This window comes from Ailuropoda melanoleuca, chromosome 5 (genome assembly GCF_002007445.2).
Source record: "Ailuropoda melanoleuca isolate Jingjing chromosome 5, ASM200744v2, whole genome shotgun sequence".
In the NCBI taxonomy this organism is placed as follows: Eukaryota; Metazoa; Chordata; class Mammalia; order Carnivora; family Ursidae; genus Ailuropoda; species Ailuropoda melanoleuca.
Window position 1 is genome coordinate 53,875,561 of NC_048222.1, and position 21,887 is coordinate 53,897,447.

At 39.4% G+C, this 21,887-nt stretch overlaps 1 protein-coding gene across 7 annotated transcripts in view; it reads left to right on the top strand.

Moving 5' to 3' along the window:
- The window catches only part of MYO5A (myosin VA), a 183,280-nt gene that overhangs the window by 43,914 nt on the left and 117,479 nt on the right, over positions 1-21,887 (top strand). For all 7 annotated transcript variants that reach the window (XM_034660960.1, XM_034660961.1, XM_034660965.1 and 4 more), the window contains exons 2-3: positions 18,070-18,180; positions 21,452-21,623. In XM_034660960.1, the coding sequence (XP_034516851.1) occupies positions 18,070-18,180; positions 21,452-21,623 (283 nt within the window). The remainder of the gene's footprint in view (positions 1-18,069; positions 18,181-21,451; positions 21,624-21,887) is intronic.

The window sequence follows — 21,887 nt, forward strand, 5'->3', positions numbered from 1 at the left end:
GGGGGGGGGGGGGGGGGAGCGGGGGGAGAGGGAGAAGCAGACTCCCCGCTGAGTAGGGATCCTGATGTGGGACTTGATCCCAGGACCCTGGGATCATGACCTGAGCCGAAGGGAGATGCTTAACAACTGAGACACCCAGGCGCCTGAAAAGACTTTATTATTTTATTTTATTTATTTAATTTATTTATTTAAGATTTATTTATTTATTTATTTATGCGACAGAGAGATAGCCAGTGAGAGAGGGAACACAGCAGGGGGAGTGGGAGAGGAAGAAGCAGGCTCCCAGCGGAGGAGCCCGATGTGGGACTCGATCCCGGAATGCCGGGATCACGCCCTGAGCTGAAGGCAGACGCCCAATGCCTGCGCTACCTAGGCGCCCCAAGACTTTATTATTTTAAGAGCAGTTTAGGGTTCACAACAAAATTGAGGGAGAGATACAGAGATTACTCATATCCTCCCAGCCCCCACACATGTATAGTCTACCCCATTATCGACATCCCCCACCAGAGTGCAATTGAAGTACCTACATTGACACATCATAATTATCCAAAGCCCATAGTTTACATTGCAGTTCGCTCTTGGTGTTGTACATTCTGTAGGTGTGGACACGAATGTTTAGGACATGTAGCCATTGTTCTATCACACAGAGTTTTTTCACTGCCCTTAAAGTCACCTGTGTGCTGCTTGTTCAACTCTTCCCCACTCCCATCCCAGCAATCACTGTTATTTTTATTGTCTCTGTCTGTGCTTTTGCCTTTTCCAGGATGTCATATAATTGGAATCATAGAGTATGTAGCCTTTTCACGTTGCTCCATGTGTTTTCATGGCTTGAAAGCTCATTTCTCTTTAGCCCTGAATAATATTCCATTGTCTGGACATACCATGGTTTATTTATTCATTCACCTAGTGAAGGGCATCTTAGTTGCTTCCAAGTTTTGGCAATTATGAATAAAGCTACTATAAACATCTGTGTTTTTGTGTAGACCTAAGTTTTCAACTCCTTTGTGTAAATACCAAGGTTTATGATTGCTGGATCATATGGTAAGAATATGTTTGGTTTTATAAGAAACCAAAATGGCTGTACCATTTTGCATTTCCACAAGCAATGAGTGAGAGTTTCTGTTGCTTCTTTTTTTTTTTTTTTAAAGATTTTATTTATTTATTTGACAGAGATAGAGACAGCCAGCGAGAGGGGGGACACAAGCAGGGGAGTGGGAGAGGAAGAAGCAGGCTCATAGCAGAGGAGCCTGATGTGGGGCTCGATCCCATAACGCTGGGATCACGCCCTGAGCTGAAGGCAGACTCTTAACCGCTGTGCCACCCAGGCGCCCCGAGTTTCTGTTGCTTCTTATCCTCGACTATGTTCTGAATTTTGGCCATTCTAATAGGAATATAGTGGTATCTCTTTGATGTCTTAAATTTGCATTTTCCTGATAATATGTGAAGTGGAGCATCTTTTCACATATTTATTTTCCATTTGTATATTTTCTTTGGTGAGGTGTCTTTTAAGATCTTTGGTCCATTTTTTAATCAGGTTAGTTGTTTCTTATTGTTGAGTTTTAAGAATTCTTTGTCTGTTTTGGATAATAATCCTTTATCAGATGTGTCTTTTGCAAATATTTTCTCCCAGTCCAACTTGTCTTCTTATTCTGTTGACGTCTTTCACAGAGCAGAAGTTTTTAATTCTAATGAAGTCCAGCTTATCAATTATTTATTTCATGGGTCATGCCTTTGGATTGTATCTAAAAAGATATCAAAAAGTCATCTAGATTTTCTCCTGTGTTATCTTCCAGGAATTTCATAGTTTTGTGCTTTACATTTCAGATCTGTGATCCATTTGAGTTTATTTTTCTGAAGGTGTAAGGTCTGTGTCAGGGTTCTGCTTTTTGGGAGGTTTTGTTTGTTTGTTTTGCGTGTGGATGTCCAGTTATTCTAGCATCATTCATGAAAAACATCATCATGAAAAGACCGTCTTGGCTCTGTTGTATTACCACTGTCTTGTTCTTTGTCCAAGAGCAGTTGACTGTATTTATGTGGCTCTGTTTCTGGCTTCTCTGTTCTGTCCCATTGATCTATTTGTTCATTCTTTTACCAATATCACACTGTCTTGATTACTACAGCTTTATAGTAAGTCTTGAAGTCAGATAGTGTCAGTCCTCCAACTTTGTTCTTCAAGATTGTGTCAGCTGTCATGGGTCTTTGCCTCTCCATATAAACTTTAGAATCAGTTTGTCGATATCCATAAAATAACTTGCTGGGCTTTTGATTAGGATTGCATTAAATCTGTACATCAAGTTGGGAAGAACTGGCATCTTAACAATATTGAGTCTTTGTAATCATGAACATGGAATACCTCTCTACCTATTTAGTTCTTTGATTTTATTCACCAGAGTTTTTTATAAATCTTGTGCATGTCTTGTTAGATTTATACCTCAGTATTTCATTTTGGGTTTTTTTTTTTTAAAGTAAATGGTATTGCATTTATCATTTCAAATTCCACTTGTTCATTGCTGGTGGTAGCTTTTTATGTAGTGTGCTTAATGTATTATCCACAATTACACATACAGACACGCACATACCATTCATTCATATGCCAGGCTGTTCTGGATGATAAAGCTGAAACAATACCCCAAAATAGACAGGATGGAGCTTACTGGGAGGAGAAAGAAGAATGTCATGTCCTAACTGTGCTGAGCACCTGAAAGGGGAGGTTCTCAGTGCTGTAAAGCACACAGAACAGTGGTAACTGACCAGTCAGGGGCATTTTTCAGAAAAAGGCCAAGTTGAGGTTTGAAAGAAGCCTAGTTGTTAATGAGGGGAGGGGAGGAGAATTCCAAGCACAGGGCACAGATTGTGAGAAGTCTCGTGGTGGAGAGAGTCTGGCATCTTTGAAGAACTGAAAAAGGCCAGTTGAGTAGACCACAAGAAAGCAAGGAGGGAGTGTGGGGAGAGAGAAAGCTGGAGAGGAGGGCAGGGGCTGCACCTCTGTAGACCAAGGCTGGGTGGGGCTGTGGGGGCGCAGGTAGAGGAGACAGTGTATGGTTAGAACAGTCACTTTCAGAGACCTCTACATAAGCTTCACTTCCCGCAGGAGTGAACAGGTGGCTTTCTCTCACAGCTCTCTCCGACAAAGAAAGCTTTATATCTCTTCAGGAGTGCACACACAGACTCATGGGGAAGAGCAGAGCCACACTGAGATAGAGTCCAGGGCAGGGCCAGGCCACTGTCGAGCTCTGGTCTCCCTTCCCCAGAGAGGTCTCAACAAAGGATGTCACTCATTCATGACTGGGCGAAAAGGTCAATGCTCAGATGCCCTAGACTTTCAGCATTGTTCACAAAGGGTGTCCATTAATGCAAATCTGTGACTTTCCAGCCGCTCTAGCGTATGCATATATGAATATATTGGACTAATAGACTCACAAAATGATGCTGTTTTGCAGCTTGACTTATTTCAATTAATAGAATCTTTCCATGTCAGTACATATAGACTTACTTTATTCTTTTTTAATATTCCATTGTAAAGATGTATCTTAATCTGTTAATTATATATTACTATAGTTTTATTAATCTTTTTATTAATATAGATGTATACTAACCTTTGTGTCATTTCTAAATTTTCACCTTTACAAACAATGCTGCAGAACAACTTTGGAAAGAATTATTTGTATTTTTTAGTATCTCATGGGAAAAATTTCTAGATATAGATTTTCTGAGTACTGGATACACATGTTTTTTAAACTTTTGGTTTTATTTAAAAAGTAACACTTATAAAAATGTAAAATATAGAAATACATTAAGTACAAAATCAAAAGTCTTCCTCCCAGTTTGGTATGCATCCCTGAAATATATATTTTACATTGTAAAAAATTATCAAATTTCTGTCTAAAAACATTGTATCTATTTATCTTATCACCAATATATGAAAACACCTGATTGTCTACTTTCTTCCCAACCCATATTATTATCATTCCTTTCAGTCTTTTCAAATTCAGTACATGAAATTTTAAATTGTGTTTAAAATTTTTTTTTTTAAGTATTAATGTGATTAGACATCTTATGTTTAGTTTTTTTTAGCGGTGCTTTGTTGATTTGCCTGTTTTTTTCTTTTGCCTGTTTTGCTACTGGGTTGTTTATCTTTTTCTTGTTTAATCTGTAAGAGTTCTTTATACATTAAGGGAATTAGTTCGTTACAAAATTTTTTTGGCCAGTTTATATTTTGACTTTGTTTATGATGTATTTTTGCCACCCAGAAGTTTTTAAATTTTCTGTGAACATCTTTTGGGAGCCTTTCTTCCAAATATAGGGCCTGGGTCAACTTTTATTGTTGCTTTTTCCAGCTAAAAGTCAGCTAAAGGGATACGTTAAATAAAAAAAAGGAGGGGCTGATGGGAAAAGGAAGCAGCCTGGAACCCCAGAGTAAACACTTCCATTAGGAAGCAGGCCAATAGTGTTCTTTTCCTTAGGTGACTCAACCAGCCTGCAAGGTGTCCTGCTCATTTGTCCTCTCAGAGTTGGCTCACTACAGGGTCCTCCCACCCCATTGCTCCTACCCTCCCCCTGCTCCTTACTCCCAAGGCTCTCATTTCCAGGGCAAGAATTTCCCCTCTAGCTCCCACCATTCTTAAGGTAATACCAGCTGAACTGCCCTCCCAGCCCCTGCTCTTAGGGAAGGCTGACTCCCAGTCCCTCCAATGCAAGCCCCATTTGTCTAATATGAATGACATTTTGGAAGCAGTTATGTGTATATTAGATAAATCCTGTCTACAGACAAAATGTGGATGATAGTAGTATATGCATAATTGGGGGAGGGGAGAACAACTAATCACAAGCAGAAGTTGTACAGGATATGCTTTTGATTATATTTAAAGAACTGCCAATTAGAACTAGGCTATTAGGGGTGCCTGGGTGGCTCAGATGGTTAAGCATCTGCCTTCGGCTCAGGTCATGATGTCCGGGTCCTGGGATTGAGCCCCGCATCTGGCTCTCTGCTCAGCAGAGAGCCTGCTTCTGCCTCTCTCCATCCTTGTGCTCTCTCTGTCTCTGCCTCTCTCATAAATAAAATCTTAAAAAAAAAAAAAAGAAGATCTAGGCTGTTAGAATCATTGGTCACTCGTTACCCTGCTTCGAAGCCTTTAGTGAATTCCTATCTTCTGCAGTGTAAAGGTCAAACTGCCTAGCATGGCATGTGAGGTCTTCCACATCCTGATCCCAACCTTGTTTTCAGCCAGCCAAACACAATCCTGAGCACTTTCATTCCTCACATATTTATTGAGTACCGAGTACTTAATGGGTATTGTTCTAGGTTTGGAAATCAGTGGTGGTCCCTGCTCTTACAGGGGTTTCAGGCTAGGTGGGGAGACAGATAATCCCAGGTAAACAAAGCAGTTTACAGGGTGGCCAGGGAGGACTTTTCTGAGAAGGAGACATCTAAACAGAGACCTGAAGAGTGAGAAGGAACCAGCCTTAAGGAGAGTTGGGGGATCAGAGGAAGATGCTCTGGGCAGTGGGCTCAATAATAGCCTTGAAGTCAGAAAGAGTTTGGGGTGTTCTAGGCTGGCATAGTGAGAGCCCAGAAGGGAGAAGACCCCAGTGAAGTAATATTAAACCCCGGGGCAGGGGTTAAAGCACACAGTACATTGTAGATATAATAAAAGAATTCAGATTAAGCACAATAAAGTGTTTAAATATGGAGGTTGGGGGTGGGGGGTAGGGGTAGTGACAATACAATGTAATGGTCTTTAAACTTTATTTCATTTATCTGTGTAACAACTCTCTGATATATGTATTATTTTTATTTAAGTATAGTTGAAACCGTGTTACATTATTGGATTCAGGTGTATAACATAGTGATTCCACAAGTCTACATGTTATGCCAGCACCACAACTGTAGCTACTGTCTGTCACTATCCAGCACAATTACAGTACCATTGACTGTTGAAATATATATTATTAATAACCAGTTTTATGAATAAGGATCCTGAGAAAGGAAGTTGGTAATTTTCTCAAGGTCACACCATTGGAAAGTGTTGGATCCACTGGGTCTGTCTTACTTCAGAGCCCATGCTTTTAACCTTGACTCTGGATTCGACACTAATTGCTTTGTTTTGTAAGTGAGAAAATTGAAATTCAAGGAGATTAAAAATAAGTTAGAATGAGTAGGAAGATATGAGGCACTGTTCAAAAAAAACTGGACCCTTCAATCTGGAAGGGTAAAGAAGGAGCTTTTTACCTGGTAGAAGCTCAGAAAGCTATGAAGCATGTGAAGAGGGCAGCGTGGACTTATTTGTTACATAAATAAGAACGCGGAGGCATCTTTTGAAGCTTGAAGAAGTAGTTATAGGTCAGATAAAAGGAAGTACTTTTTACACAGTGGACAGTAAATAGAAGAAGCCGATTATCCCAGACATAGGTTGAAAATAAAATGAATTTTGAGTAGCTTTTATGAAGGCTGTACAGTGAGTTAGCCGAACAAAACCTCCTTTGTATGAAGAATACTAAAATGCCAATGAAATTTTCTGTAATAAAAACTTAAATATCTAAGAATATTGGGAAAAATTAGAGGAAATTAACTCTGTATGATAATAAAAAATGAAAGCAATTTTAGTTGTGAAAATTTTGCACTATTTAAAAATTTTAGTCTTTTATGTATTAAGGAATAAACTCACGGATTTTTTTTTTTAAGTGAGAAGCAACGGTTATAGAGGGGTAGAAGGAAATAATATCCTTCCTCACTCATCACAGACAATGAAATTCTTATTTCCAGAGAGATTTATCTTGGTCTTCTAGAAGGGTGTGATCAAGTCAGTGCTGGGGCACTAGCTTGACATCTCAAGAAAAGGCTGAGACACAAGATCTCTCGGAACCTTGGCTTGCTGGTGCTGCATTTGTCTTTCAAAATATTCTCTCAGCATATACAGCTGAAGTAACTTTTGCTCAAAAACAAGTGTCCTTTATTTCAGGTACTGTGAGAGTTTTCTACCCAAAATTGAGCGACAGCTGATTTTGATCTTTCTGTTATTCCTTTTGTCCTGTCACTTCCTCTGAGTCCTATTGAGAACCCACAAGTCAGTTTGGGTGATCTTCTTTAACAAATCAGTAATACCATTTTGCAGCTGAGGATTGTCACACTTGAGGGAAAAGAGTGTACTGTTGGTCTCTCTAGAAATTTGGGAATTGTCAGAGTCAGTGCTTTATAACCTCAGTATCCAATTTTTTCTGCTTCTTGGTTCTCTAGTCATTGTCTCACCATGCTGAAGGTACAAGCATGGCTGGCAGCTCCTTGGGTCCAACATCACTTCTGCAGCTCTCCTCTTCTTCTAGGGTAACTCTGGGGCCAGCTGCCTCGTTGGCATTTAGCATGCGTGTAGTTGTGCTTTCTATATATCCAGTGAACACTGCAGCCTTATATAATTAGCCTAACCTGTTGTATTTGCATTTAAAAATATTAATGCTACAAAGTGGAAATTCTAGGTTTTGTTAGAACGGTGTTTATGGGGAGTCTGTTGATCAAAAGTCTACTCAAGCTACAGGCCAGAGGGATGGGTAGCGTATAAGATATAAATGTGCATGTTCTGTCCTTCATCTTTAAAGTAACCTCTTATTGAGAAATGCTGTTTTGTTTGGGCAAACCAGCTTGTATTTTGAAGTGTGAATGACTGGGTTACCTTTTCCCACTCATGCTTATAGTTTGTAGCTAATTGAATTATTTTTCAAATCTCTTCTGTGTCTTGAATGGCTTTCTGTATAACATTCCTTCACATTTCAAATCTGGGAAGCTCTGTGGCTCCTAAAGACTCATCTCTTCATTTATTCATTCACCCGACAGACACCTCTTAGAGCATCTATCTGCTAACCCCTGGGCTGGGTATGGAGGTGATGCCAGTGGATAAATCACAGATCTTGTCCTCAAGGAGGTCACAATCTAGTTAAAGCAATGGGCATGTGAAAAGATAATAATGGAATGTGGCAAGTGCATAGAGATAGAAACCAGATACTGTGGATGGTCCAAGCAGGATGCCCTGCCTTAACATGGTGGTCAAGGAAGGCTTCCCGCAGGTAATAACACTGAAACTGAGCTTTTAAAGTGGGTTGTTTTATTTTTAAAGTTCTGCCTTATTTAAGAAAGGCTATGAAAGTTTCTTTTTGACAAAGGTTTAATAATTAGGAAAAAAGGGGAAAATGCAGAGACATAAAAAAAAGTCAGAGATATGGGTAAGAAAAATGTATATAATAATGATCTAATGTACTCAGTTTTGATATGCACATTTTTTTCATGTTAAAAATGCATCTTATCATTGGTGGTGTCTTAGATTTGATGAAATGAGACCTTCATTTATTCCTTAGATAGTTGTCGGGCATCTATTACAGATCAGACACTATATTTAGCCTTGGGTACCAGTTTTGAGCAAAATAAACACAGTCCCTGTCCTCATAATCTTTATAGTGAAGAAAAAGTACAGGATTATATGAGAAAGCATCGTAGAGAGGATCAGTTTAGATAGGAAGGTCAGGGAGGGTCTTTCCAAATAACAGATATTCAAGCTGAGATGTGAAAGATAAGTTAGAATCAGTCATACAACCAGTTAGGCGAGGGGTTCCTAGCCAAGAAAAAGCAAGAGAGAATGTCTTGAGGCTTGAGGTTGCATGGATTGTTCAAGTAGTTGAAGAAAACCAGTGCAGATGGTCCTTGGTGGAGTGGAGAGAAGGGCTAAGCAGTGGAATAGTGGGGACTCCTGAGTGAGACGGTTCTCCAAAAATTACAGCTGCCCGGTAATGCAAGACCCTAGAGGGTTATATGAATGCTTTATCCTGAGTTATTGAGGGTTTTAAGCAAGGCTGAGACATCAGCAGATTTTTCCATTTCAAAATGACCACTCTGGCTGCTGAATTGGGAATAGGGGAGAGAGCTTGATAGAGAGCTATTTCCAGCATCAGGGTAAGAGATGATGGTGCTAGGACTTGGGTGTTGACAGTGGAGGTGGAGAGAGATGGATTGAAGTTAGCTGTATGTTGGAGGTGGGACTTAATGGTGGATTTGATGTAAGAGTGTAGGAGAGTGTCAGTTTTCTCCCAAGAGCAGCTAACTACCTGGGTGGAGATGCCTGCTACTGAAATGGGGATACTGCAGGAAGGACACATTTAAAGGCATGTGGAAACAAAGACTTCTATTTTGGGCTTGTTAAATTTAAGATGCCTATGAGATATCTAAATAGAAATCTTAAGTAGTTATATGGGTCTGTGGATCTGGAGTTCAATGGAAAGATCTGCACTAGAGATAGAAATTTGGGAAAAAATTGGTATTTAAACTCATGAGGGTGGGTAGAATACAGTATAATTATAAAAATAACGGTAGTGATTTCTGATAATAATATTAATATTAATGTAGATACCTGATACTTATTTACTGCCTTCTATGTGCTAAGCACTGCACTGAATACATATATTAACATTTAATCCTTATGATAATTCCATTTAGTAGACATTATTACTCTCATTGTTAGTGAGGCACAAGAAAGCCTCAGAGCTAGTAAACACCAAAACCCAGCAGTCTGGTCCTAAAGCCTGAACCGTTAATACTACATTAGAAGAGAGAACAGACCCAGTTCAGGGATCTGAGCAATTCCAACATTTAGAGATAGGACAGAGAAGGTGGATTTGACACAAGAAACTGAAAAGGAGTGGTAGAGAATGATTTGAGGGAACTGTGGGGATGGGGCGTCCCAGAAACCAGGCAAAAAAATGTTCCAGGTGGGCACCAAGGTCAGTGTCAAAAGCTGCTGAAAGGTGGGCACTTAAAGGACACATAGGCGTTAAATGGGTGATGAGGATGGAGAAGGGGTTCCCCAGACTTGGGGATAATGGGAGTAAAAGAGGTAGATACGGAAGAGCCACATGGTGTTTGCAGTTGTTAGAGGATAAAGGACAGGCCAGGAATGGTGAGAGATGAGCCTGGAGAAGTTGGCAGGGGCCTGATCATGAAAGACCTGTAATGTGTCCCAAGTTAGCACCAGACCATGATCTTAGCCAGAAGCGCCTGTCCTTAAAGCTGGGAGCAAAACAAAGGGAGCCATCTGCTCTAAATGGGAGGGAACTATATACTGGTGTCTGCTTATCTGTATTGTCTCATATAATGTATATGTTGTCTGATTCCTTAAAAACTTACCACACTGAGACATTTTCTTTGAGATTTAAAAATCACCCATGACTTCTTTCAGTACCAAATCATTTATCAGAATGATAGATATTCTGTGTGGGAGGAAAACATCTCTCTATATCCAGAGGTCTGTATATTTATTTAACATGACCCTATATCCTGTTCTCTAAATTGGGAGCAAGTGTTGAAAATGGTAGGAAGGTGTGGGTTTTGCTTAATTGGACAACTTTGGTCACAATCAGGAGAAAGCGATTTATCTGGATTACGTTGGTCTTTTTCTTCCTTCTACATCCTAAGCATCTTGAACTTCAGGGTCATTCTGGGTTTGATGTTCTGTCATTTATTAGCCGAGTGATCCTTGGGGCCAGTTATTCAGCCTCTCTCAGGCTGTTTGTTGAATGAGGAACCTCTTTAATAATAATAATAATTATAAAGAATATTGCAAGAATTAAGTAAAAGAGCGAAAGTGAAACAAAGCCTAACAAAACAAAGGCCTTGTGATGAAGGTGATCAGTATGGTTCCTTTCTTTGTTGGTGATTATGTTTTACCTTTGATTGTTTTACTTACACAAAATTTTGTAATTTGTCCTCAAGTACCGCTAGCTAATTATAGATGGAAATAGTAATTTTTCTTGATGTGCATATTAAGACTGTGCTTGTAAAGTGAGACCTCGTCCCAAAAATAGTCTTTACAGAAATGTTAAAGAACTGCAGTGTCTAAAAATATTTGTTCCAAAGCTCTGCCATCTCATATAAAATTCTAGAGAAATAAGATTATTTAACTTTTGCTCTTGTTGGTAACAAAAGATATCCAATAATTTGAAGAGTTCTTACTTTCTTCAAAAGTTTAAAATAAGTTCAATGCCTGCTAGAAGCTACAAATTCGATTTACTTTTAAATCATGCACATTTGGGGGTGCCTGGGTGACTCAGTTGGTTAAACATCTGCCTTTGGGTCAGGTCATGATCCCAGGGTCCTGGGATTTAAGCCCTGAGTTGGGCTGTCTGCTCAGCAGGGAGCCTGCTTCTCTCTCTTCTCCCCACTTATGCTCTCTCTCACTATCTCTGTCTCTCTCTCTCTCTCTCAAATAAATAAATAAACTCTTAAAAAAAATAAACCATGCACATTTCATAGTACACATAGGGTAACTTCAAGAGTAACAAAAAAAATATTAAATCAACCCTATCATTTTGTTCATTTATAGAAGTAAGTGAAGCCGGAATCATTCACCTATTAAAATTTTAGTCTTTAGCATCCTGAGATGCTAAAAATATTTTTTGCTATTATTTCCTAAACTCATTTTCGGCAGAGCCTCGTTCTGTTGGTCAGAGCCAATTGGAATACCGCAGAATGGATGTGAGGCTGATTACTGTGGCTTTGACACATTATCTTAGATGAGACATTAAGTCTCACCTGATGACGTGGACCAGTTTAATAGCTGTTTCCAGTACGATACCAAGAGGAACAATTTTGGATTGGGGAGGGGAGTTTCTTCTTAAGAAGATCTACTGTTTTAACAAGGGGGAAGCATGGTAAAGTGCAAAGAACGTTTGGATTTTAGAATAGACAAAAATTTGAACCCTAGCTCGACCGCTTTTAAGATCTGAGCCTTAACATCTGTCACGATGGGTTAGTAGCGGGGTTACGGTGATGATTGGGTGAAATTATATATGTAAAATATCCTGGCCTCTACCGACACAGAGAACGTGCTCCATAAATGTTGGCTGTCCTTCCTCACAGTCTTGTTGAGTTCCACAGAGTCGAGTTGGTGTTTGTCATCTCGCTCACCAGCAGCATCGTATAGCGCTGCAGCGGGGGCACGGGCACTTCTGCTCTTCACTGCCACCCCTACCCAGGATGCACCGTCTTTGCTCTTTCCTCCCATTTTAGTGTGACCCCTTATCCTGCCCTGATGCTCTGGCTTACCTTTCTTCCCATCTGTTCCCCCCCTCTGCTGCTCCGGCACATGGCTGGTGGAAGGGCTGGGCACAGTACTTCTTGCCCTTCTGAGTGAGGAATCTGTGGTAGGGCTGGGAGTGGGGCTGTCTGTTCTAGACGTGAGGAGTAGCTTCCACTTTAAACAGATGAATTATGGGAACACCTGGGTGGCTCAGTTGGTTAAGCGTCTGTCTTCGACTCAGGACATGATCCCAGGGTCCTGGGATCGAGTCCCACATCAGGCTCTGTCTCCCTCTGCCTGCTGCTCCCCCTGCTTGTGCTTGCTTTGTCTCTCTCTGTGTCTCTCTCACAAATAAATAAATAAAAATTTTAAAAAAAACATATGAATTATGAAGGGATGGAGACATGGGTTTGTGTTGTAAGAGAGAAGAAAGAATATTTCATTACTTCTCTACTCCCTACATGTCTGTCTCTTTTTCCTTCTATCACACCATGATTTCTTATATAACTCAACCATCTAATGTTGCTTGCATCTTTCTCTATTTTTGGAAATTATAGACCCTTCCAGAACATTCTGAGAGCCTCTTGCCAATACATTTTTTAGTCTGCCCTCTTAGACTATAACTCTGAGGCCAAAAACATTCACATAACAAAGGTTCATTCACAAATTATTATGGGCAGGCCCTATGTTAAGTGCTGAAGAGACAAGGATGAAGAAGATAGACCCCCACCCTCAAGGAGCTCACAGTTGCTGAAAGGATATTAGGCACACAACACAAAGTTTTCATTTAGTGGGATAACAATTCTAGTGAAGATTTTATGAGGTATTGGGGACATTGAGAATGGAGTGCCGAATGATGAGAAAAGGCTTCTAGGAGGAGGTGGTACTTTAACACAGATATGAAGGATAAATAAGAGTCTGCTGGCTGTGGGGTGCCTGGGTGGCACAGCGGTTAAGCGTCTGCCTTCAGCTCAGGGCGTGATCCCGGCATTGTGGGATCGAGCCCCACATCAGGCCTCCTCCGCTATGAGCCTGCTTCTTCCTTTCCCACTCCCCCTGCTTGTGTTCCCTCTCTCGCTGGCTGTCTCTCTGTAGAATAAATAAATAAAATCTTTAAAAAAAAAAAAAAAAGAGTCTGCTGGCTGAAAAAGGGAGGGATTGTGTTCCAGATGTATACATCTATTTCCTCCATCCGGAACACAATCTATATACATATGTACCTATACATATATACACATATGTAATATACGTGTGCATGCATGTGTGCATATATGTATACATATGTATATATGTGCGTTATGTGCTTTAGGGTAGTAGTTCCTGATTTTTTTTACACCAAGACATGTCGTAAAGTTTATATGAATTACTTAGTAACCATATAGAGTATCAATGTTAGTATCAGGATTCAGAGGCAGGGTTGTTGATAATTCAGGGTCTCTCTCCTACTTCAGTTCATATCCTAGGACACTTAGTATTTGTAATAACCTTGTTTGAATTGTCACATAAAGCATTTGTTTTTGCAAACATTCAGGAACGCTGCCAAGCTGCTGCTGATATAATAGGGGAGCTAGGAAAGATGTGCACATGTGCTGTATTTTCATGAGTAATATATGTGGGAGTTTGCGGGAGGGGGAGAATCCCATGGGTCAGATTTTTTGGGATTCAGGGACTGGTCATTTATTCGGTGCTATCAGTCTTATTCCCAAAGTGTCTGAGGCTGCAGAAAAACTGCTCTTGGTCCCCACACCTCAGAGTTCCTTGACTAACAAAGTGCAAGTCAGCAAAATTTCTAGTGAGTCATCTGCATTAATTAAGAACCTCCTGACTGTTGTCATTGTGAGAGGATACAAAAAGAAAGATGACTGGTGCCTCCTTACATGTACAGGGATGCATGTGCTCCTAAGAAGGTAGGAGAAGCTAGGCTGAGCCAGCACTGCTTGCGCTCCTCTCTGGAAGTACCAGTGCAAGCATGTCCTACAAACGCACCTTTCCAGGGCTCTTCCATTAGACCCTGTCAGTATTACCTCATCATTGCCAGGCAGGCCTTATTAAACTGTACTGTAGAAAGACAGATGGCTTTTATTTTCCTCATAAGCTATTATGCAACTTAAATCTGTGCTAGCATTATTTACTCAGATTTTGCCTGTCATCATAACATGTAGCCCATCGCCATTTTGTCCTTACTCTCCTTTCTAATCAGGCGCTCCTTTGAATTGTCATAAATTTTCTTTGATGTGTTTACATTTTAATGTTATCTATTTTAAGCCTCTTTATCTTTCCTTCATCTCCTATGGTTTTTTGGCTATAGTCACAGTACCTCAGATCCCAAATTCTTGCTTTCCCTTCTCCTGCCAGTTCCTAGCCATGTTTACTCTGCCTACCACTTCATAGATCTCTCTTCTCTTGGTTTCTGACTCCTACCCCATCTCAACTGTGCTTTGTGGCCTCAGGAAAAATCCTGAGGTAGGCCTGTGAAGTTTGCCTTGGCATCCTCTCGAACCCAGTTCTCCCACCTTTTTTCCTTACCTTGTCCTACCTCTGTCTTAAATTACATCAACACAGATGTGTTGCTCACCAGCCGTGGGTGAGGGAGTTGGCCAAAATTAGAGGGGATTCTGAGATGGCTTTAAGGAGTATACAGTCTGGTGTGGGAGGTAGATAGGTCCGTAAATAACTAAAACAAGGTCTGAGTTATCATAAACGAGATATTTGAGAAACAAAATTAGAGTAGTGTGAGTAGGAGAAGGGAATGAGGAGCATTGCAGGAAGGTCTCACCCTCTACTCCCTAATTATGACACAGCAGAGTTGAATGACATTGACACTCCCTCGTCTTGCCGGGAGCTGTGTCCAGTTTGATTCACTTTGGGTAGGGTTATCTTTTGCTAACTGCTTCTGTTGTCGCAGGAAATCCTGAGCAGACTTAGTAGGTATGTGTGTCCACCCTTATTTCTGATTCCTGCCTGCCTCTTGCTGCCGTGTTCCATTTCTAGGTTTCTCATATGATTTTTGGGGCCCTGTCTTCCCACTGCAGTCTTTGGGCAGTCTCCCCACTGGTTGTGGCAGACAAGTTCAGTCCTGTTTCTCAGGGCTGCTGTGTGTATTCTCACTGGGGGCCTAGGGCAAAAGTAGAAAGTAGGGTTGGAGGTGACAGAGGCAATAGAAAAGGGGCATTGTCAGGTTGGAATTTCTCTCAGTTTCAGCAACTAAAATATATATATATATATATGTATATATATATATATATATATACATATATATATACTTTATATATATACTAAAATATNAAAAGTAGAAAGTAGGGTTGGAGGTGACAGAGGCAATAGAAAAGGGGCATTGTCAGGTTGGAATTTCTCTCAGTTTCAGCAACTAAAATATATATATATATATATACATATTTATTTCCCAGACTGACCCAGTTCCGGTAGGTTGGTTTTGCAGAGTCACCAATCTCATCGGTTAAGATGGAAAAGAACCATAAAAAGACAATGGTAATAATAGACTGAGTTCTGACCTATTTCTCCTTGGATACTTTCCCAAGAGACAGAGATAGGATAATGGGGAATTTGGTTATCAGGATGATGTCTGGTGTTTAAATACCTTGCCTGTGGAGAGTACAAGGGCCGTAGCCCTTGTGCTGTCTGTAAGTGTTGTTAACTCCTAGCTCTTGGAAATCTAGCCTTTGGCAAAGTATGCACTCATGTGTTTCCAAAACACTTGTGGAAATCTGAGCTGGAACTTGCTACTGACAAATTACAGGCAAGTGTGTCTTTGTAGATTTAGTTAAAAATCTCCTCCTATTTAGAGCAGGTCAGTCATTCTTCTAAACTCACTTAGACCCATTTTGCTTTTTTTGTGCTTTCATCAGTCAGGGTAGTAGGTCATTTCGTGACTCTGAATCTCATATATTACATATCTCTTCTGGAACCAGTAAATCCTTTCAGAGAAAGTTCTAGAAATACTGGCTTTCTAAAGTGAACTTCAGAGTGGGAGCAATTGGTACACAGAAATGTTTATTGAATGAGTAAAATTTTAGTAATCTTTAGTAAAGGCTTAGTAACCTCTAGTAAATTTAGTAACACCTAGTACTCAGTTTATGGACTATGTTACTGGGAAGAAAGTTATAAAACAAATTTCAGTAACAATAACAATCACAATCATTTCTTATGGAATACACAATTGGAAACAGCCTCAACCTGTACTTACATATTGGTTTATGCTTTTCACAAGGTTTCTATGTATGAAAGCCCTTGAGATGATCTAAATGAGTACTGCTGTCATCCCCATTTCACAGATGCCTGTAACAAAGGCTAAGATTCCTGTATAGTAGTCCTGGGATTAGAACTCATAACCTAGTTTAGTGTTCTTTCCTTTGCAAACTGTTCAGACAAAAAGTTTTCATGAATCTGTAATAATAAGAGAAAAGTAAAGCAATGACAAGTTTGGTTGGTTGTTTTTTACCATACTACTTTTATTCAATTTAGAAAGATGCCCTTTATTCTGAGATTCTTTCATTAAATACTAAGTGCCCAGCTATGAACCAGCTGTGTACTCAGGCACTTGATACAGTGTTGAACAGGTGGGCATGGAGCTTATTCTAATGGAAAAGGAGAAATAAGAAATAAATAAACAAGCAATCATACAACAGTAAGTTAGTTCAGGTAGTAATAAGAGCTTGAAGAAAGGGACGCCTGCATGGCTCAGTCGTTGAGCGTCTGCCTTCGGCTCAGGTCATGATCCCAGGGTCCTGGGATCAAGCCCTGCATCGGGCTCCCTGCTCAGCGGGAAACCTGCTTCTCCTTCTTCCTCTCCCACTCCCCCCTGCTTGTGTTCCCTCTCTCACTGTGTCTCTCTCTGTCAAATATATAAAATCTCTCAAAACAAACAAACAAAAAAAGAGCTTGAAGGAAATAATGTAGAGAAAGGCTGGTGGTGGTGGTATTTTTATATGTGATATATTCCTGAAAATGAATATCAAGGTTTAATATACTTAAAGGGAGATTCCTTCCTGAGGAATCCAAGCAATCCTAAAACATTTCTTCAGTGTGGTGTTTGGAGGACTCATTCATATTAATATATGTTTTTCTTTTTCTTCAAAATTGACCTAAAGTCCAAAATTGGTTGAAGTCCAGAGAGTGTCTGGTTGAGGCTAAAGATTTTCTGCTGCAGGAAACCCTGATGATTGATTACTGTACCGAGGCTATGAGACCCAAACTTATTGTTGGTCAGATATACCATTTTCACTCATCTTGATGTAATAATGAAGGCAAAATACTAGACAACAATGCTTTCTTAATTTTTTAAAAAATTAACAACAGAGCTTTCTTCAAAGAAAATTCCGGATGCCCCATCTATAAAACAGCTGTGGCTCCAAAGCCACAAGCTTACTGTCCTCTTTTCCACACCTTAATGGCCTCTAAGGAATACTTGAGACATCACTAAGTCTTTGCAGAACACAAGATGAAAACCACAATAAAAAATTCAAATGGTAAATCCTGTCATAAAAAGAAAGCTGTATTGTTGAAGCTGGCAGAGTCCCCATATCAACCTTCACAATCATGCTTTGAGATGTTTGAAAGTCTACATTCAGTGAAAAAATAGATTTATATGTATATTTTTACCTAAAATTAAATTTTCAGGTATCATTTACCATATAAAGCAAATTCAAACTTTAATTGTAGCTGTTTATTCAAAGCATGCTTTCCCCCCCAATTTTATTGAGATATAATTGACATACAGCGCTATATAAGTTTAAGGTGTACAACAGAATGATTTAACTTACATGTATTGTAAAATTATTACCACAGTACACAACATACTTTTTGTATAATGTGGGCATGATGGTACTACTGGAACTAAAGTACTTTCCAACTACTAATTTAAAAATTAAATTTCATATTGGCCAAGATTTATTCTTTTGTAAATTGTTTCATTATAAATAAATGATGATGTGTTTAGATATTAGTATAAAGTAATTGGTTTGCTAGTTTGATTTTTTTTTTCCTGTTTGTCTTCTAGTTTGCCAGAGTTTGGATACCTGATCCTGAGGAAGTTTGGAAGTCAGCAGAGCTGCTCAAAGATTATAAACCAGGAGATAAAGTCCTTCTGCTTCACCTTGAGGAAGGAAAGGTAAAAATTTTGCTTTTATTTGTTGTCATTGGCATACAGTGAAGTGAATTCAGAAGTGTGAGTTTGCTGTGACATACCTGACTTCATCTGGAAGTTAAATTTTGAATTAATCTAATATTTTCACTTACTGAATTAAAAAAAATAACAGCAGAGCAAACTCAGTTTTCTATCCCAGTGGGTTAATGAAAATGGCAGAACTTTAAAATCCAGTATTTTGGTCCATGAATTTATTATGATTAGGTTTATATTCACTTCTAATCCTCCCAAAGGTATGCCCATTTATTTTGCTTAGGCTAGTATTAATTTCATAGTAACTAAGAAAACATCGCTTAAGGAACCAGTCTGAGATTTGATATTTGCTGGACCTAATCATTTGAAAAATATTTACTGACAAACTATTATGTATAAAGCAGTTTGCCAGCAACCAGAAAAAATAAAACCAATTGTGTCTCTATACTTTCCTGTCTGCGTTCACTGCATGGGTAGACACGTCTTGGTTCTACCTTTTTGACCTCTCCACGGCATTTGACAAGGCATGTCACACTGTTTTCTTAAAAACCTCTGTGACATTAATTTTCCTTAAACAACTTATAGTCTAGCCAGGGAAAATAGATAGAAATACATGAAAAGTTACATAAAGCATAGGATCTAAAGAGTAGTTCAAAACCACAGTGTTAAAGATGTCAAAAGGTTATGATGAACTATTACCAAACAAGTAATACTATCCTGAGAGTTAGCGTGTATTGAACACTTACTATATGCCGGGCATAGTTCTAAGTGTTTTACTTGCTATAACTCACTTAATCCTCACAACAATCCTATGAAGTAGGGCTGTTGTTATTACCACTTTATGGGTAAAGAAACTAGGGCTCAGAGAGATTGTTCGAGATTATACAGGTATTAAGGGATAAAGCTGGGATTTTAAGCCAGAAAATTTGTCTTCATGATTTGTGCTCGTAACCACTCTGCTATTAAGTTATAAAGGTAGTAATGACTTTAGGATGCCGAAGAGGGAAGTTTCATTATGGACTGACTGCTTTGTCAGGGAAGGCTTCAAGAAGGAAGGAGGATTCTGACTGAATCTTAAAGGTAGATAGAATTTGGATTGACAAGGAGAAAAGGGGTAGACCCTATGAGGATTGGAATGTATTTTGGAGATAGTGAATAAAACAAGTTGACTGGGGCAGAGATTTAGAAAGATGTGCGTTCTAGGCTTGCATATTAAAGTATCTGCTATATAGCGTGTTAAGTGGCATAAGGTGCTCTCGGACATCAGTGTTAGGTAAGAGAAATAGATATATTTATGAACAGTATGGCATATGATATAATAGGTACAAGCAAGGAACAAAAGTAGAACAGAGTGGGGAGTGGCCGGATGGGCTGGTGAAGGTCAGGGGTCAGGGAGGCATGGTCTGAAGAATGAATAGCCGAGGGGAAGTGCATTTCAGGGATCCAGAAAAGCACATGCAAAGGCAGGGAGGTATGCACAATAATGTGCATTTGGGGAGCTACACAAGTTCCATGTTGTTAGGATGTGAAGTAAGATTACAGGACTGGCAAGAGGATGGGGGCTGGGAACCACATCGCAGAGGGTCTGGTAATCATCCTAAAACTCTTGGACTTCAAGTGATATGTGATGAGGAGTGATTGTAGTATTTTTAAACAGAGTAAGGATGCTGGATTTGCGTTTTAGAAAGGACTCATTGGTGGCCACATGGAGGATGAATTTCAAGAGAGCAAAACAGAGGCAAGATTAGTTGGGAAGAAAGCAGGGAAGAATTAGGCCAGATTAGGGGAGGCCCTTGAATACCAAATTTAAAGAATTAATTTATTCAACTGCTCTGTGTTAGGCAGAACATTAGGCACTGTGAGCTATATTTTCTTAAGTTAATTTTCACGACAACCCTGTGGACTGTAGATTGGTAGGTAATATTATAACTATTTTCAAAAAAAGGAAGCCAAGGCTCAGAGACATTAAGTAGTTCTGCCTGAGATTGCATAGTCAGAAGTGGCTTTTGTGTATTGCAGCGATCAATGCAAGGACCACTCAGTTTGGGGGAAGGACATTGTATCCATAATAAACAGGCAAGGAGAGATCGAGGGGCAGATGGTAAATTCCCCTCCATTTAGCATAGCTCTTTCCAACCTATTTTGAATATTTGACCTCTGTATATCTCTGCAATGTTAAGAAAAATGGCTTTTTACAAAACCAGCTAGTCCTTCTCTACAATTAAATTTCATTTTTTCCCCTTTTTTACTTGTCATATGTTATTTGCCCTTAATGCGTGATTGAGTGACAATTTGCATGCGTGGCTTTGCCATAAAGCCATATTTCCTTGGCTTAAAGTGAGTAGTACTTCTTAAATTTTGGGGCCAATCACCTCATTAAAAATCAAATAAAAACTAAGGAGTGTCTTTCCAAAATATAATACACATATGTATATATATTTACACATATGGACATATACACATTTACACCTAATTTCAGGAGATGCTTAGACCTCTCAGGGTTCAGGGTTCCCAGGTACTTACTACATGCCATGCTTTGCCTCATTTAATATTTATTACGCCCTGTGAGCTATTTCTATTATGCCCTTTCTACAAATGAAGGATTCAGATTAAATAACATACCCAAGACCACAAAAGAAGTACCAATTTCAGGATTTGAACCCGGGTGGATCTGACTCTAGAGCCAAGCACTTGACCATTCTTTATTGCTCACTCACTTATCACAGGTGAAGAGAGAGAGAGGAAAAAAAGGTTATTTAAAGAAAGATTAAAACCTTCTGGTTCAGGGGTGTCTGGGTGGCTTAGTCGGTTAAGCATCCTACTCTTGATCTCAACTTGGGTCTTAATTTCAGGGTCGTGAGTTCAAGCCCATCGTGGAGCCTACTTAAAAAAAAAATTAAAAGCCAAAACTTCTGGTTCAGTAACTGGGTTAAAAAAGTCTAAACTTACCTCTGAAACCAATGATACATTATATGTTAGTTAATTGAATTTAAATTAAAAAAATGGAAAAAATAAAAATAAAATATTTTTAAAAAGTCTAAACTTCTCAAACTATATTAGCAAAAATTCTTAATACAAGTTAATACATCTAGTGAAAAAGATTTCCATTTCCACCAGTTTCTGTAGCTTTGGAAGGTGCCAGGAAAAGAATGCATTTAATAGCTGAGAAGCATATCAGGAATAGGAAATAAGCAAAATGTATGGGCCTGTTTTACTTTTATTGCCATGATTTACCCAGATGCTGTATCTTGTGCATTTTCAGGATTTGGAATACCGTCTGGATCCAAAGACCAAGGAACTGCCTCACTTGAGAAACCCTGACATCCTCGTGGGTGAGAATGACCTCACAGCCCTCAGCTATCTCCATGAGCCTGCTGTGCTCCACAATCTCAGAGTCCGCTTTATTGACTCCAAACTTATTTATACATATTGTGGTAAGTGTGCCTTGCTGTCTGAGTGGGCCGTGAACTCTTTCCTGTAATGGACGTGGCTACGGAAATATTGTGCATGGGGAAAGAAGGCTGTAGTTGGATTTCCTCCTAGAACTAAAGAGTGATCAAAAAAGATTTACCGCATTCATTAGCTAGTTGCATTTTATGCTGAATAAGCTCTTTTGTGAACTTACATGATTTTGCTCAGGAAAAAAAACAAAAAACTGAACTGGGCCCATCTTTTAGATTTTCTTCCTCCCAAAGAAG